Source organism: Apostichopus japonicus, chromosome 6 (genome assembly GCF_037975245.1).
Source record: "Apostichopus japonicus isolate 1M-3 chromosome 6, ASM3797524v1, whole genome shotgun sequence".
NCBI classification, from domain to species: domain Eukaryota; kingdom Metazoa; phylum Echinodermata; class Holothuroidea; order Aspidochirotida; family Stichopodidae; genus Apostichopus; species Apostichopus japonicus.
The window spans coordinates 8,825,109-8,843,790 of NC_092566.1; the positions used below are offsets into that span (position 1 = coordinate 8,825,109).

An 18,682-nucleotide genomic window follows, 5' to 3' on the forward strand; every position below is an offset into this window, starting at 1 on the left:
AAATTGCTTCAAGCCAAGAAAGTAAAGAACACACAAAATGAGAGGACAAATGTACACCCAGGAAATATTTTAGGCGAGCAGTAAATTGGAAAATTCTCATTTTTGGTTTCGATGATAATCGTAACCTATGCATTCATCCAGGCGGAGAATGTGTGTGTGCGTGTGCGTTTGTTTTGCTATCTGACCGAGGACTTGAACAAAAGAATTTCAGGTCCTCGGTTGTGATTTCTAAAGAATCACCACGTCCTAGGAAGAATTATATTGTATGGGGTATTGTTAAAGTTAGGGTACGTGGATTTGAACAATGGAAAATACAATGGGGTCCTCGGTCTGAATGAAACACAAACATGCGTGTGCGTGTGTGGGTGTGTGTGACGCCTCGCCTGTAAACACGATATCTCAAGAAGGGAAGTTTGGACGAATCTCATATTTAGTATGTAGTTGGTACACGTTCAGTACAAGATTTAATTGAGGTCAAAGGTCAGTTGGAGTCACCAGACGCCAAATTGTGGATACTTTGTTTTATAAACTATACAGTATCTCCCACAGACCAGCCTATAAGATAACATGTGCGTTACGCCTCACACGAATAGGAGGCTATTTGCAATTAGAAATGAGCTAATGAGCATCCTTAGAATCTTAAATTAAAACTGAAAACTCGAACATATTTGCATTGGCTTCAACGTGCCGTTAGGGAGCCTTACTTTGCGTGCAAAAATGTGTACTTTGTCGTACATCGCTTCTATTGGACGTTTTCCGTCGTATTTATTTCAGGTTGGATGTAGTTCCGTTGTGACCAGGCAGCGTTTATGAAACTTAACAGTTCGTCTAGTAAGATGTTTTACAATGACCAATCTCGATGCGAAATAATTGTGTAAAACGGTCTTAGTTTGGCAGTGAGTTCACGGGCTTTTGTCTGGATCGGCTGTTGATCTCAATTTGTGTAGTCTCTTCCACCAGTTTCAGCATAGCTAGGCCTTTAAAGTAACGTTCGACTTTCGTCAGGTTTATGATTATGGAACAACTTGAACAAACCTGGCTAGGCCTGTGAGCAATTTTATGTTGTCTAGGCCAGCAACGGTTCGGTACTGAGAATAGGGTTCGTTAACACAACAACGGGAAGAATTCCAGTCCGAATACTAATACGCTTAAGATGGCAAAACATCTCCTTTAATTCATTTTCCTACTGGCTATCAGTCATAATTCGCAAAATATAGAACAATTTTAGGAGTTTTGAGACAAGTTTGCTGTTGTTGCTGCTAGGCTTTTAGAAAGATAGGCCTAGATTCTCTTACAACCTTTGTGTAATGTTAACAATAACATGTGATAGACTTACCATTTTTGAACTGGTGGTCAAAAAGTAATGTGTATGCGTGTACGTGTGTGAGTAAAAAAGGTGTGTCACGAACTCCTCCTAAACCAGTGGCGGAGAAACAGGGGGGTTGGGGGGTTTTAACCCCCCCACTTTTTGAAGAGGGGGGTTGGCCCACACAATCAACCCCCCTAGTTTTTGCTAGTAATGTTCTGTTATAGCCTATGTTATGTGCTCCAAATGGCGTAATAAATCAAATTATTAAATTTGAAATTGTTAAAGTCATTTCAACCTTTTACCTGGTAGGCTACATCAACAATTAACGACCGAAAACCGAGTTAGAATTGACGACCCACACATTATTTCTAGCCCCTTTCCCCCACCTTGCGCATTGGAACTTGTAGCTCATAGCGCTAACTTCACCCCACAACAGACATACACAAAATAACGTTTTGTTGCTGTTGAATAGCTATGGAACTGTATACACTTGCCAACTTCAACGAGGTGAAGGAAGGAAAAGAAAAAGAAGAACGAGAGAAAAGGAGAAAAGGATGGAGTAGAAAATACGGCAAGAAAACGGGAAGAGAATGAGGAACAGTGACAAAATTATTCGAATTTGTAAAGCAAACAGCAGATATCACATCATATCATTGAGCATGAAAATGGCGTTCCACGATAAACAGCCTCCAAACCATGGGCGCAGATCCTGGTGAGGACAGCGGGACGCGTCCCCACCAACTTTTTCAGTAGTGGGGACATGATATACCGTGTCCCCACCAATTTGTCTTGACCAATAGCTGCATTTCAAGTTCCCCTGTATTGAACTTTGGCGCAGTTTGATCCAGCATTGTGCAAATGACATGCAGCAGTTCTCATTTTATTGTATTTTATCCACAGTTGTTAAATATAGGACGGAAATCGCATTTGCGGCAGTCTATATTTGTTTTCTGGGAGAGGACCCCACACCCATCGTATATACAAAAGTCTACTTGGATTATTTGTCCCCTGATATTCTTTCTGCAGACGCCCATGTATTTCTCCAAACTAAATTTCTAAGCCATGAGATCTAAAACTTAAGGAGGTTTAGGAGCATCATTAGGTCTGGGAAGTGTTATTTCCGGCGATCTGGGAGGTATATTTGCCCAAAAAAATCGTGCGCTACGCGCGAACCCATGGTCGCGCTTCGCATAGATAGTGTCATAGAACAGACACGCGTCCCCACCATTATCCAAGACTGATCTGCGCCCATGCTCAAAACTGTCGATGTGTGTAGTGTTCGGTTTCGGAAATATCTGGTATATTTTTATTTCCTTCAACGAAATTTTTTAGTAGTCGTCTGAATTTTCGAAAATTCCCTAACCATCATTCTTCATCATACTCGTGCAATTTTGACCCGTCTGTTAGGGTTTGAAGGAGGTTTTTCTATATCGGTTGTCCATAGATGATATTTTGTGCAACATTATGGGTATGTTTTGAAGTGAATTTATTCACGAGAATTGTGAATTTTCAAATTCTGAACAGTGGGGCTGACGGATATTGTGGGCCGCGATGAAGAATCACCTACAAAAGCAACAATCCACAGGATATGTGATGAAGTCGAACATGATGTGTGACTGGTGACGAAGTTATAGATGAGAAAAAAAGTATTTGGAAAAAACTTGGTTCTCAGGCAAAAGTGTACATATGGTTGGTCAGTTTCAAGCCCGAGAAGTGCAATTTCCGGTGATCTGGGGGTACCAAAACCACAAATTTGCTTGTACGCTGCGCGCCAACCAATGGTGGCGCTCCTCTTAGATAGTAATACGCGCCCCCCCCCCCCCGGGTTAGAAAATCCTGCATACGCCACTGGTTAAATGCAGCTTTTCAAGGCCTGGGCAGTGCCATTTACTGCAATCTGGGAGGCAATATTTGCCAAAAAATTCTTGTGCACTTCGCGCCAACTTATGGTGGCGCTCCACTTAGATAGTGAGCCAGCAGTTATGACTTTTTATTTCATCAATGGCCAGCAACCCCCCCACCTCTGACAAGAAATCTCCGCCACTGTCCTAAACCGTAAGGCCGATTGACTTCAAAACTTTGTGGGTGTGTACATGTGTGTACAAGAGGCTCTGTGACTTATTACGTAATAGACAATGGAGAAGACAAAGGTCAAAATAACTAAAAACCAGCATTGTGGCCATTAAATGTATAGCAGTATGGCCCAATACTGCATACACAAATAGGATATCACAGACTGTTTATCCATAGTGTGGATAATAGCTTAAAAACGCCAAAGCCCACGCGATCATAGGAGGTCAAAGGTTAACATTTTTAAACTTGTACGTAAAAGCGTTTTGCAAGCAACTCCTTCCTCGTAAGACCGATGGACTTGGTAGGCCGGGTATTTGCCTGGGCATGGGTTGTTGCGCCTGTGACAAGGGCGTAGGAACCGGGGGGGCGCTAGCCCCCCCCCAGTGAAAAATGTGGAGGGGCGGAAGTATCATTCCGCCCCCCCGGTTCGCAAGTCAGAAAACCCCTTTTTCATTTCCAAATGAGAAAAAAAAATCTCATTTGGAGCACCAAATTGCATCTAAGGCCAGGTGAAAATACAAAATTAAGTTTACAAAATGGAGTGGGTGTTGAAGTGTGCTATATTGCACCAAATTGCATCTGAGGTAATGCAAAAAATTCCAAAGGGGAGGGGGACACCCCCTCCCCTTAGACCCCTCCCCCAGGCTGGTCATCAGTCTTCAGCCCCCCCACTCAAAAGTACCTTCCTACGCCACTGGCCTGTGAGACCAATAGCGTCGTAGGAACAAAGGTCAAGTAACCAAAAACAGCATTGTAAACCATTACACAAACACTTAAATAACAATGGGACACAATACTTCAAAAATAAGTAGGTTATCACAGGCTTTATATAATTAACATTTCTAAACGATAGATATCCTTAAAGTTATAGTGAAAAAGGTAATAATTTAAAGTAGGATAAACTCTTATCATCTTTGTTTGAAAATAAATCATAGCATTATCAGAGAAACTATATGTTATACCAGAAGAATATTAACATTAATCACTACCAAGTATACTTGCTTGAATCTAATGAGAAAATGTTTTTTTGGAACTCAGTTGAAATAAATTAGCTCCCAATTATCAAGTTTTAAGTTTCAAGTTTATTTGTACCATCATCATTAATTTATATTTTATAACATGATTATTATTAAATTTATATACTTATATATAATAAATGATATGCAATATATATATATATATATATATATATATATTTATATATATATATTTAGCCTGACCCCTTACAATAAAGAAAGGAAAAGATATAAAGAAAATAATCAGCAATGTGCTTATTACAAAAGAATACCAGCAACATTTAAGATTGGTCTAAATATGCATATAATTATATGTAATATAAAGTCGACATCAATTATTTTCTTAACCTATTTTTAAAAGTATATAAAGTAATATATAAATATATATATATATATATATATATATATATATATATATATATCATATAACATTTTAGCAATAGTTATATTGTGTGGTATTTCAAAACTTTATTTCAAAATTTATTTAAGACGTCCAAATAAGCAAAACATGTATGATTATTATTTTGCTGACGTCCGTTCTGGGGAAGGGTATTGGCATGACATTTCATGACACCATATTGGCTTTACCCTCTGTAGCGAATACAAATTTTAGGACGGACAGCATTTTGCTGACGTCCGTACTGGGGAGGGTCCTTTGATGCGAAGTGGTAGCCTACTATCAATCCATGATTTCAACTACATATTTGTGTACCTGATATCGTGTTCATGTGTAATGAAATGTAAGCCATTTGCAAGAAACTTTTGGAGAGGGGAAGCGAGGAGGCATGTGTTTCCATGCTCGCGATAGCTATATGGCCCTTTATATATTACCGATATGAAGCATGTACATTATAGTATGTGTGGGTATGTACACCCAGGTATCACTATGCAAAATAGAGATAAGTTTTTATTAAAGACAACAATCCAGTGCTACAAGACACGGAAATTTGACCAGCAGTGCCACTTACTAAGTCAAAGTTAATGTGTTCGAAAAAATCTCGTTCTATCCATACTATAGGCCTATGACTAACGAGGAATTCCTAATGAGAAACAGATCACACCGTGTTATAAAAGCAAGTATATTACATAGCATATATTGATTTCGTTTTCTTTTACCATTTCTTATTTGCCGTTCCCGAAAATTTCAGTGCCGGGGTGGCAGAGCTGAAGGGTTCATACAGCTTAGTTACCAGAACTTGAAATAGACATATAAAGAAAAGACACATGTCTTGTCTGTGTGTATGGTATTCAGTGTATCAGATGTGATGCATAAAGATGTACTCTTTTTACGTGTCGAGTAAGATATGATTCGCTCCAGACGGAATATCAGTAAATACAGACAGTATCACCATAAGTTTTGTACAACGTCAAAAAAATCATCAAATTACTATGTGAGCATTAAAAGTAATACTACCCAAATACCCTTAGGAGTATGTGGAGAGTAGTACTTACTTACGGCAACCCATATTTGTACAACTTTCCATTTTTCCACGATACCATCAACAGTTTCTCTGTTGAGCCAATCCGTGCTATCGTAAAACATTTGATGCTTGCATTGATTGGCTTCGTGTAGAGCACTTCCATGTCGTTGCTGTAGACTGAAAGATTATATGTTCCGTCCATCCCAGGCAACACATTACTCCACAGAACAAAGATGAAACCTTTTCCATCTCTACGGACACACACTGGTCGTTTAGTTGACACGGTCGATGAAGATAGCTGGTACTGTTCCTCGCCGCCTCCCAAATTTACTGAATATATTTTCTTGTTCGTGTAATCGGATACCAAAACTTCCCAACTATAAGCGTTGACATCAACTAAATCAGTTACATAATCCAGCCTAAACAAGCGGCTATATTGCAACTGATCATCTAATATATATAAGTTGTTGGTGTACCCGCATCCAATTATGATGTATTCAGCTTCATCCACACTCACGGATCTCATGCTCTGACCGCGTGGCCAGTTTACAATGTCACTCATTGTTTTCCCTTGAAATGATCCATTTCGAACATCAAATACACCGATTCCGTGTGGGTCATAAGCAATTACAACTTGATACTCTTTGAAGGCAGCACAATAACTTTCGGGATACTGGAAGGGACCCTGTTGAGACTTAATAAAGCGTTGGCGTAATACTTTACCCCTCTGATCGACCACAGTAACGTGGTATGTGTAGCCTTCTGTAGGTCCGGTCACAACAATGCTTCCACTTTGAGTGCAGGTAATACCGCTAATTCTCCATCCTTTAGTTTGAATCCCATCAATTTCGACCACGCTCTCTACCTGTTTAGAAATTGGTACGTTTCCCACTTCTTCGAATTCCTTGAATGTAAGAGTAGCCGAGAGAGACTTAGGTAGTGCTTCCATCGCAGAGAATGCTCGCTTCATATCTTGATGAAAAGATGCTGCCGCTGAGAAAATTCCTCCAACATTTTGTGCTATTGTCCAATTATTGTCACTTGAAAGTACCCCAGATCCAGTTTGTGTGATGTTATCACATCTTTTTATTGTCCTCTGTATCTGATCTGAGATTTCATTACCTTTTGTAAGATTTTCTTTCTTCTCAACTTCCAAAGATTTACAGAAATTATTCCATTTCTCATCTATGGTTTCACTTTTCTTTTGTAAGTTGGACTCATTGGCATCTTGATCGATCTTGAGGTCCTTCAGTTTAGCATCTGCTTCAAGTTTGTCTTTTACTTTCATGGCCTCGAAGTCCTTTCTAAGTTTTGCTATTTTTTCCTCCATTTCCCGCTTTCTGATCAACAAATTATCTTCAAGTTTGTTCTTGATTGCAGTCTCAGCACGTAGACCTTCCTCTCGAATCTTCGCTTTCTCTTTGTCCGCCCTTTCCACTTCTTGTTGGTATTGGTATTTGGTATCTTGCAATTTCGTCTCTGCATCAGATATTATCTCTTGCTTCGATTTCTTTATTTCAGCAGATGTTTTACAAAGTTTATCTTTGCAGTCGTTTACCTCCTCAAGAAGCTGTTTCAGCCTTGCACGTTCGGCATTGGCGAAGCTTATGACGTCAAAAATATCGTGGTATCTGTGTTCACCATACGTACAAGTTACACAAATGGGGAGGTTGGAACAAGTCTTGCAACAGAGTTGCGACAAATTTTCAGCATGGGTCTGACATCTGGGGGCTTCCTTCAGGGAGCTCAGTTTCTCTAGAGATATGTTTTGGGAATCAACATCTTTTAACGTTAGGATATGAGGCCTATGCTCTTCCAAAATCTTACTAGTCACGTGATACGTGTGACAGTTACGGCATAAGAAATCCCGACACTTGAAGCAGTAAGCTGTTGGCTTCTCTTGTTGGGAACAGCCGACGCAGTGTCGCGAATGATCTTCTTCGAGAGAATTTTGTACCTGAATAAATTCAAGGATCTCATTCACGTAAAAATCCTTCTTGAAACCTTCTGCTCCATTTTCTGGGACATCGAACTCGGCTTGACAAAGAGGACAGTTGATAGTTCCATTACCAAGACCTATAAGTTGTTCGATGCAATGTTTACAGTATCTGTGAAGACAAGCTAATTGTCTAGGATCTTCATACTGCTCAAAACAAATGCAGCATTGACAGAATTTTTCGTCAATATTCTTTAAAATCACGGAAGCAGAGGCCATTATCGCTAGCAGGAAACCTGTATCCAATAAAAAAAATAGTAAAACACAAAAGAAAAACTCAAGAAAATAGAATAATTTTAATGCATCAAAGGCCCGAGAAATGTAGGATCGAGGATAGTACGGGTTCAATTTATTTGTTTTTGTTTTAACAACAATTAGTGTAATGGACACAGTTGCATACAACGGCTTTAACATGCAAGGGAATATCCAGCACGCTAAGGCATTCTGTTGGTAGCAGTAGCATAGAAATGCTGAGGGGAAGCCACATGCATTTGTTATTGTTTTAACAACAATTAGATAGATAGATAGATAGAAACTTTATTGTCCATTTCAGAAAACAGAATACGGAAATTATTTCCCGTCGACAGTAAACATAAAACAGTACTTAATACAAACACAACCATACAAAAAACAAACTATTAGTGAACAACTACGAGAATAAAACTAAATAAGCAGAACCAGAACAGTAACAGAGGCAGCACAGAGGGCAAATGACAGATCAATTAGTGTAATGGACACAGTTGCATATTCAATTAACCATCAACAACACTGAGTTGGTAATAAATGGCTTGAACATGCAATGGCGAATCCAGTCAGCTAGGGCATTATGTTGGTAGCAGTAGCAACGTTATGCTGAGGGGAAACCACATGCGAAATTTAGATGTAAATTAATTACGATTTTGTGTAATCATTATTTGTTTTACATGCCAAAAAGGTACCTACTAGTGAACTAAATGAGCTGAGTGGTGGGCCTTGTAATGGACTAGGGGACGCGCCCCCTAGTAATAAAGCCCTGATATGTAAGTATATATAGGCCTACAGTACCTAAATATTTTTAGTTAAAACAAAGGGCACTTTAGGGGCCAACTATGGAACTGATAGGCCTACATAAAACACATAGAATTAATAAATATATTTATGAACCGTAGTTTCACCTACAACTGTTACACTGTTCACGCAGGTTAAATCTGAGGAGCTCTCTACGTTCATTGTTATTCTAACAAAGCTCGTGGAAACCAAAACAAACGCACGGTCATCGTGAATATACGTGATGAGCAGTTAAAATAAATCTTGAGGTTGCACACTACTGGCTACTAAAATTAGAAGAAATGATATGAACATTTCGCTGAAACTAACTAATTATCGTGGGACTACTCTCATTTAGGGCGTGGAAATCTCAGGGGTAACCCCCCCCCCCCCCCCCCCGCAGGCTTATGCCCTGGCCTTGGAAGAAGCCAATAGAAGTTAAGAACGCTATTATATGTTTAGAACGCTTCATTACAAAAATAAGTAAGTGAAAGCATGAAATGGAAATGCAAGGAGAAGACTCAACTTGACCCTGTCAAATTTAACAGGGAACCAACCCCATCAATTACGACCGCCTCTACGCATAAACCATGTTTAAGAAAACAGTACAGTAGCCAACCCTCCTTACTGCTCGACTTTTTTGCAAATGAGAAAACTTGATCAGGGTACAGAAAAAGTGTTGTTTTTACATTCCACCGAGTGTGCGGTGTTTAATTACTCAATGATTTTTTTTTTCATTTGGTTTATTCATTAGATGCATTTAATCCTAATGACGATGCATTTTATGCTTTTCTTCTACACAACACTACTTCTGTAACATACCTCTCCGTGTCCAACATGTCTAAGGCCATCAGCAAAACCACAGTGATATATAATATTACGTTTGGTATCGCCTATAAGTTAGCCTATTTCAGTTTTACTATTTCAGTCAGTTGATGTGAATTCGCACGTAGCTTGAATACAGTAGTTCTACGCAGGGCTGCCAGTCTTTTCCTGACACAACCGGTCATATTGAAGATATCTTTCTTACCAAATTGAGGAGGGCGCAATATAGTCTGCAGGGGTAGGGGATATGGGAACGGCCTCTGTGTCTCCCAGCCTAGTTACGGGCTTGGGTGCCTCCGTATAATCGGAGATACTTCTTACGTACATTAAGGATGAGCATGATACCGTGAAGTTTAGACAGACATAGGATACACACAGATACCATTACGGATGCAGGTGGAGGCTACATTGTAATTGAAAAACAACGTATGAGTGTGAATCTGATTTCAAAAGAAGAGGGCATGGAGGGTAAAAGTGGAGGGTCAGGAGGGTTAAAGTGAGACGGTCAGTGGTAATTTACTGTGTGGAGCGCCAGGAAGGTAAAAGTGAGGCGGTCGATGGTAATTTACTGTGTGGAGCGCCAGGAGGGTTAAGGTGAGGCGGTCGGTGGTAATTTACTGTGTGAAGTCAATGGTAAAATTTTCAAAAAGTTGTTTAACCGGCGCTTTCGAAATATTACCGGCCATGGCAATTGAAACTAATTAAATGTCAAATTTCCTGTTTCTACGTTCAGTTATATGATAGCTTCATCGTTTACACTTACACATAAACACGCAATCATACATTGTTCCAATACGAAAGTTCCTGATAGAAGTGCTACGGTGTTCAGAGGCTGAAGAGAAGAAGAATATGAGCCGAATTTGTTATGAAAATCTTCATGGCCGGGGAGCCAATTAAGTAACCAATTCATGCTTCATCGGGTATACAGCGTTGGAATGAATAAGCAGGGGCCGGGTGATGAAATGACAAATTTATGATCCAAAAACGTCAAGTGGAGCATTTATCTTGAATGGATGGACGCCAAATAGTAAGGGTAGTGAGAGGGGGGGGGGGCTGCCTCCAGTTGTGGAAGGTTGGGGATTGGGAATTCTGAGGATAGATTAAATCAAAGTGTCTGGGAAGTTTCTTAATTTGTCTCACTTTATCCAATATTAGCAAGCCTTATGTGGTTATTATCTATTTATATGGGGTTTCAGGGCGCTAACAAGGCATTTGCCAATTTGAAATGAAGGGCTCTCTGTCAGCTACTTGCTTCAAAATTGCTAAATCAAGATAGAACATATTTTGTGCTGATTTTGGAGCTGGAGTTATAGAGGGGTGAATTGGTTTCGGCCTGTAAGATTTCACTAACGAAATCCCTAATTGTCAGACACTTTAAAGAAAATTACAAATAAAATTGTTGGCTCACAGAACCCTATCCAGACTTTCACAACCGCTGAAAATAGTATATGATGATGATTATTGCTACAGTTAAAGAAGTTCGTACATGGAGAATTTTATTTTCATTAAAAAATTTAATACTTTTATGGTACTGACATTAATGCCCTCCTAGTACTTTTTAATCTTCAATATAAGTTCTGTTTCTGACTTATTTCAGAACCGAGAGATGGTGAGGTGGCGGTCCCTCCCCACTGGACCCTTCAAGGCTCTAAACCCATGGCTTCATGCACCGTTTGGTGATTACAGGACACCCTTCTCCTCCTTCCACTGCCCGGTGCCCCTCCGTCCTGCCCAACCCCGCCCACCATCAACTTGAAAACTATTCCCTCAGTCCCTCAATCTGCTTCTCAGGCTATGCCAAGGTATTGCCAAGTGAGACTAGATCTACAATTGAGGGTTTGTGTTATAAGACATATGTAAATACTGAGAGTAAGTTATTAGGCATGCCCGCAAACACTATTAACTTCTGTAGGCAACCAACATAGCATGTACGGTACCAATTGTCAGCCTGACCTAGTAACCAACGTTCTTGGCCTCGCCAAGAATGTTGTTAAAAGTAGGACAACATTTCTGATTTGTGTGAACACAAATCACAAGAAACGTTGTTCCTGAATTGAAAACGTACATTTTCTTGCAAGAGAGTTATTCATTTCCCTTTTTCTTAACCACATCGACAAAATATATGGGCACCTTAATCATTAGCAATCAATTTCTCGATTATCTGTTTTGGGAGTGGTTGATGACGACTATTTGGAAAAATCAATTTCTCCGTTGCGGTTTGTATTCGACACCTTTCTTTCAGTTTACATACTCCTCTCGTGTTACCAAGTAATAATCCAGTTATCATGTACCTTTTGAATTAGTGTGTTAACAAGCTCGCGTCAAGTAAATTCAACACCATCGCATGCCGTCACCACCGCATACTAGATTCATTTTGCCTGCGGCAACGCTCCGGCAAAAATCATAGTTGTGTTTGGACTCATGTCGTGTTGCTTTAAAAGCGCCATTTTATAACTAAGTGTTGCATTTCATGTACATATGAGGTACATTGCTATAGTACCTAAGTCAATAAAACAGTGGTGCGACTACTGTCCCTATTAAACTACTGTTTAATCTCAGCAGAAGTGTTTTATATACTGGTAGCTTTCACGACTGGAATAACTCACCTGAGAACGGGTTTTCGTGTTGCAAAGGATACTGTAAATCGGGTTTCCCACAGCCACTTTCCGCAAATACAACTTCGTGTGTCACTGTAGGTTTACCCTTTGTTTATGTTCTCTAATTACACGTATGAACTATACTCGTGTGTTACACTGCTGCCACGCTATCTATTATGTTTCCCCTACCACGCATGCGCAGTGTCCCCTACACTTTCCCTACACACCTAGGCGCATTCCCACATACAAAATTTGGTATTCCCCTACCAAATTTGGTTTTCACCTACAAAATTTGGTTTTCACCTAAAAAATTCAGTTTTCCCCTACACAATAGTTGTTTTTGAACTTCAAATGCACCGGTGGGAGCCTTATAAAACTGACTTGGGTGATTGCAGGATAAGTTGTTGGAGTTGCCTCCCCCAACTGTTGATATGGTATCAGTTCAATGGTCCAGTATGTAGTTTTTGCTTTTGATAACCCTTACTGTTCAGCTGCAGGTCACACAAAGTGTGTGTGTGTAAGAGGGTAAGAGGGGGGGGGGGTTGCTTAATTATCCACCCACTCAAAAAAAGTAAGGAAAATTCCATCCCCCTCCCAAAATCGTTGCCCTCTTGGTAACATTAGCTGCACGTATAAAGTCCAAACTGTCATGGAACTGTCACTTGGCCTGGCCTTATATGTATAATTGTTAGAAGACATAACTTGGAGGACGTAAGCAGTTAGTAAGGCAACAATCACGAAAAGCTTGACTGCTCGGTCATCGACTCGGCCTATATTAGGGTTCCCCCATACAATGAATTATTCATTACTTGACGACATATCTATGTGGCATAATTGGTTAATAGCTTTATCGGAACTTCACAGACTACACCTAGCATTAACGTTTCCAGGATTATGGTGGCAACCGGCATGGTATCGAAATGGAGTTCGGAGACATTGACGAATAAGGACACAAGGTACCAGATCATATGAGCTGCTAGTCGTGAACCATGTGGAAGATTGTGTAATTTAAGGCTACACGGAAGCCAAGAACTGTCAAGAAGTGTTTTTAAGATATAGGATACCTTCATTTTAGTTTGATTCAGGTCAAGAAAGTAAAGAACACACTAAATGAGAGGACAAATGTTAAGCCAGAATCTATTTTACTTTCCCAGTAAATGATTTTGCTATTAATTCCATTTTCATATCAGATATATGCATAAATTCATCAACCATGTATGTCTACAGTGTATCAATTAATGTAGAACGCCAAACGTCATATGAGGTCGAAGATGGTTAAATTTGTTCGAAAAGGCATTTTTGCAAACACCTCCTTGATCATAACGCAATTGAAATCAAACTTGGTGAGTATGTGCAGAGGGGGGGGGGGGGGGTGGGATGTAGTGTCTGTATGACGAATAACGTCAAAGGTCAGAGGTCAAATAAACAGCAATTTGGTTTTTACACATTGCAGGATATCGCAAACTACATATATCTTCAGTGCAATAATAAATGTAAAATGCCAAAGATCACATGATCAAAGTAGGTAAAGGTCGAACTTGGTCAAACAACAAAGAGTTGTGAAAGGAAGTACTCTAAAAAAACATTTATGGCTTAACGAGTAGAACACTCCGGCCCTATACTTCACTTTGAATATATACATACATATATGTCTCTAAACAAGAAACAAGCAAAAAAGAAGAGAACACAGAAAAAACCACGACATTGTAACTGAACCCACTCATTACCTGCCGACCCCTGCCAAGACTATTCCAACTTTCCCCACCCATAACTCCCAGATATAACCCTACCAACTCACTCTAAACCTCCCATCCCTACCCCGCCCAACACCTGTTGAACGTTTTCCTGAAAAAGGTATACATGACATTATAATACAAAAATAAATAGGTTTTATTCGATAGCACCTCTCTACTCAGTAGTTCTACTGGTGTGTGGTCGAGTAGTACGGTTATGCGTTCCATATACGGACTGTGAAACAAGGTCCAGGCTTCCATTCCTACCTTCGACTGCTTAGTCCCAAAAGGAGGAAACCGGTCGTAAAGTGGATTTTTTCTGCTGTGTTCATCTTTATTAAGTTTTATTATTATTAAGATTATTATTATTATTCAAGTTATTATTATTCTAATTATATACATGTATGTATGTATGTATGTATATATATATATATTTGTGTGTATATATATATATTTATATATATATATATATATATATAAATATATATGTATATATATCCGTTCTGGGGAGGGGTCTATAAGGGGAGGGGTATTGGTATGACATTTGATGACATCATATAGACTTTATCCTCTGCATGCAGCGAATTCAAATCTTAGGAAGGGACCTTTTTTACTGACGTCCGTACTGGAAAGGGTCCTTTGAACCAAAATGGTACTATCATTCCATCATTTTAACTACATATTTTTTATATATGACATCGTGTGAGTGTGTTATTAAATGTAAGCCACTTGCAAGAAACTTTCCGAGAGGGGAAGGGAGGAGGCATGTGCTCTCATGATCGCGATGGTTATACGGCCCTTTATTTATTATCGATAACAAACATTTACAATAAAATAATATTAACAATATTTACGTTTTAGTACGTTTGGGTATGAACATGCAGGTATCACTTACCAAGATGGAGATTACATTTTTATTAAAGACAACAATCCAGTGCCATAATACGCACGGAAATTTGACTAGAAGTGTCAATTACAGAGTCAAAGTTAGTTTGTTCGGAGAAATCTCGTTCTATCCATAGTATGACTAACGAGGAATTCCTTATGAGAAGTAAATCCCGCCGTGCTATTGAAACAAGTAGCCTATCCAGTATCTTATATAGCATAGTGATTTCATTTTCTTTTGCCAATTCTTATTTGCAGTCCCCGTTTCGTCCCCGAAAATTTCAGTGCTGGTGTGGGGTGGGGGGGGGGGTTGATACCGATAAGTTACCAGAACTTCAAATAGACGTATAAAGAAAAGACACATGTCTTTTCAATGTGTATGGTTTTCAGTGTGTCAGTTGTGTTGCATTGAGAAGTACTCTTTTACACGTGTCGAATAAGATATGATATTCGCTCTGTAATACAGGTTAATACAGGCAGTATCACCATACGTTTTTACCTCGTAAAAAAAGTATCAAATTACTATGTGGGCATTAAAAGTAATACTAGACCTACCATTTTTATGTATGAGGATGTGGAAAGCAGTATCACTTATGTCAATCCATATCTATACAACTTTCCATTCGCCTTTGATACCATCAACAGTTTCTCTGTTGAGCCAATCCGTCCTACCGTAAAACATCTGATGCTTGCGTAGATTGGCTTCGTGAAGAGCAATTTCATGTCATTGTTGTAAACTGAAAGATTGTATGTTCCACCCATCCCGGCAAACGCATTACTCCACAGAACATAGATGAAACCCCTTCCATCTCTACGGACGCACACTGGTCGTTTAGTTGACACGGTCGATGAAGAGAGCTGGTAGAGTTCCTCACCGTCTTCCACACTTACTGCATATACTTTCATGTTCATGTAATCGGATACCAAAACTTCCCCAGCATTAGTGTAGACATCAATTAACTTACTTACATGATGAAGCATCAACAAGCGACAATATTGCAATTGATCATTCAATACATATACTGTGTCGGGGTTCCCGCATCCAATAATGATGTAATCACCTTTGTCATCCACACTCACGGATCTCACGATCTGACCGCGTGGCCAGTCGACAATGTCATTCATTGTTTTCCCTTGAAATGATCCATTTCGAACATCGAATATACCGATTCCATGTGGGTCATAAGCAACTACAACTTGATACTCTTTGAAGGCAGCACAATAACTTTCGGGATACCGGAAAGGACTCTGTGGAGATTTACCGGTAATGAAGCATTGACGTAATACTTTGCCACTCTGATCGACCACAGTAACGTGGAATTTGTAGCCTTCTGTAAGTCCGGTCACAACAATGCTTCCACTTTTAGTACAGGTAATGCCGCTAATGCTCCATCCTTTAGCTTGAATCCCAACAATTTCGACCACGCTCTCTACCTGTTTGGAAATTGTTACGTTTCCCACTTCTTCGAATTCCTTGAATGTAAGATTAGCCGAGAGAGACTCAGGTAGTGTTTCCATCGCAGGAAATTCTCGCTTCATATCTTGAAGAAAAGATGCTCCCGCTGAAAGAATTCCTCCTACATTTTGTGCTATTGTCCAATTATTGTCACTTGAAAGTACCCCAGATCCAGTCTGTGTGATGTTATCACATCTTTTTATTGTCCTCTGTATCTGATCTGATATTTCATTACCTATTGTAAGTTTTTCTTTCTTCTCAACTTCCAAAGATTTACAGAAATTATCCCATTTCTTATCTATGGTTTCATTTTTCTTTTGTAAATTGGACTCTTTTGCATCTTGATCGATCTTGAGGTCTTTAAATTTAGCGTCTGCTCCAAGGTTTTCCTTTATTTTCAAGACCTCGAAATCCACTCTTAGTTCTGCTATTTTTTCCTCCATCTCCCGCTCTCTGATCAACAAATTATCTTTAAGTTTGTTCTTGATTGCAGTCTCAGCACGTAGACCTTCCTCTCGAATCTTCGCTCTCTCTTTGTCCACCTTTTCCACTTCTTGTTGGTATTGGCATTTCGTATCTTGCAGTTTCGTCTCTGCATCAGATAATATCTTTTGCTTCGACTTCTCTATTTCATCAGATGTTTTACAAAGTTTTTCTTTGCAGTCGTTTACCTCCTCAAGTTGATGTCTCAATTTTTCACGTTCGGCATTGGCGAAGCTTATGACGTCAAAAATATCGTGGTTTCTGTGTTCACCATACGTACAAGTTACACAAATGGGGATGTTGGAACAAGTCTTGCAACACAGTTGTGACAAATTTTCAGCATGGGTCTGACATCTGGGGGCTTCCTTCAGGGAGCTCAGTTTCTCTAGGGATATGTTTTGGGAATCAACATCTTTTAATGTTAAGATATGAGGCCTATGCTCTTCCAATATCTTACTAGTCACGTGATACGTGTGACAGTTACGGCATAAGAAATCCCGACACTTGAAGCAGTAAGCTGTTGACTTCTCTTGTTGGGAACAGCCGACGCATTGTCGCGATTGATCTTCTTCGAGAGAATTTTGTACCTGAATAAATTCAAGGATCTCATTCATGTAAAAATCCTTCTTGAAACCTTCTGCTCCATTTTCTGGGACAACGTACTCGGCTTGACAAAGAGGACAGTTGATAGTTCCATTACCACGACCTATAAGTTGTTCGATGCAATGTTTACAGTATCTGTGAAGACAGGCTAATTGTCTTGGATCTTCATACTGCTCAAAACAAATGCAGCATTGACAGAAGTTTTCGTCAATATTCCTTAAGATCATCGAAGCAGACGCCATTATCGCTACATGGAAACCTGTGTCCGAAATAAAATACAACAAACTAGATAATTTGTTAAGGCACCATAAAAAATGTAGTTTCGAGGGTGCTATGGTTTCAATGGTTTTAATAACAATTAGTGTAGAGTGTTCAAATGTAATTCATTGATTTGTTAACCCTCCATATTATTCACAGACGTAGATGAGGGCTCAATTAGATAATTAAATGTCTAAGAGAGGAAATGAAGTTAACGAACGCTCTGAGTTAAATCAATTGAAGTTAATATTTGAATAAGAGTGACTAGCCTAATATGCGGAAGGAATACTGATGACCTTCAAGCGATTCAAAAGAAAGACAATGCCACCAGGAACTATGTATATCTCATTTTCACAGATAAAACGCTGCTAGGATTTTGTTCCTAGAATAAATGATATTGTGAGGCCCAAAAGATCAGGCTTACCTAGCTCACCAACGTCACAGTATGACACATTTCCCCGATTTTTTTTCCCGCGTAAGAAAAACCAAATCATCTGTTCCACATGTTCCACTAAAGATGACTAACCTTGCTCGTTCGACATACTTTCAGTAGAAATGTGGAACTCGATTCTATGTTTGAATGTCACCACGAAGATTTAATAACGAAATTCTGGTTCTTAAGACAATGTCGATCAAACGAATGAAAATTGAAGAAACATATCCCTCTCCTTCGTTTTACTTTGTACGTCCTCAGAGTGTAGTAGACGGTTAATTGTATAATTAAGTTACTGTCTATAATATATTAATTTCGATATGTTCATGTAACTTACCCCAACTTACTTCTTAAAGCTATGATGGATAGTTGGTGAGAGAAATTTGAAATCCTCGTTCGTCCAAATACAGTTCGGCAGCCCTGTCTGTATGTTTTAATACTTAACGCTAAAAAAAGCAATATAGCTTCATATTATAAGGACGATGAACATGTGATTTTGATCACTCAATACACAATGTATCATACAAATGGAAAGAACCAGATAAGTTTTATCACGGACTTTGGAATT

General features: G+C 39.3%; 2 protein-coding genes and 1 long non-coding RNA gene across 6 annotated transcripts in view; all 3 read right to left on the bottom strand.

Annotated features, from left to right (window-relative positions):
• LOC139968899 (uncharacterized) overlaps nucleotides 1-18,682 on the bottom strand; it is a 126,592-nt gene that overhangs the window by 21,134 nt on the left and 86,776 nt on the right. The gene's annotated exons all lie outside the window — the stretch shown is intronic.
• Nucleotides 4,802-15,574, bottom strand: LOC139968881 (uncharacterized). 3 transcript variants are annotated; one of them, XM_071973486.1, is made up of 3 exons: nucleotides 12,273-14,060; nucleotides 10,430-10,498; nucleotides 4,802-8,051 (listed from the first exon to the last, which is right to left on the bottom strand). In XM_071973486.1, exons 2-3 carry the CDS (start codon nucleotides 10,449-10,451, stop codon nucleotides 5,851-5,853), a joined length of 2,223 nt encoding a protein of 740 aa, XP_071829587.1. In that variant the 5' UTR covers nucleotides 10,452-10,498; nucleotides 12,273-14,060; the 3' UTR covers nucleotides 4,802-5,850. The 3 variants fall into 3 exon arrangements, with proteins under 3 accessions (XP_071829587.1, XP_071829589.1, XP_071829588.1); XM_071973488.1 differs by lacking the exons at nucleotides 10,430-10,498; nucleotides 12,273-14,060 and adding an exon at nucleotides 15,437-15,574; XM_071973487.1 differs by lacking the exon at nucleotides 10,430-10,498 and having other exon boundaries at nucleotides 12,273-14,059.
• LOC139968886 (uncharacterized) lies at nucleotides 14,463-18,632 on the bottom strand. 2 transcript variants are annotated; one of them, XM_071973496.1, is made up of 2 exons: nucleotides 18,462-18,632; nucleotides 14,463-17,682 (listed from the first exon to the last, which is right to left on the bottom strand). In XM_071973496.1, the coding sequence occupies exon 2, from the start codon at nucleotides 17,663-17,665 to the stop codon at nucleotides 15,473-15,475; it is 2,193 nt and encodes a 730-aa protein (XP_071829597.1). In that variant the 5' UTR covers nucleotides 17,666-17,682; nucleotides 18,462-18,632; the 3' UTR covers nucleotides 14,463-15,472. The 2 variants fall into 2 exon arrangements, with proteins under 2 accessions (XP_071829597.1, XP_071829596.1); XM_071973495.1 differs by having other exon boundaries at nucleotides 18,452-18,632.

Excerpts from the sequence above, each read along its gene's own strand:
- LOC139968886 (XM_071973496.1), bottom strand. The coding sequence starts at position 17,665 with ATGGCGTCTGCTTCGATGATCTTAAGGAATATTGACGAAAACTTCTGT.
- LOC139968881 (XM_071973486.1), bottom strand. The coding sequence starts at position 10,451 with ATGTATGATTGCGTGTTTATGT. Across the intron at positions 8,052-10,429 it reads GTATGATTGCGTGTTTATGT|GTTTCCTGCTAGCGATAATG; the intron begins GTAAGTGTAAAC and ends TATTGGATACAG.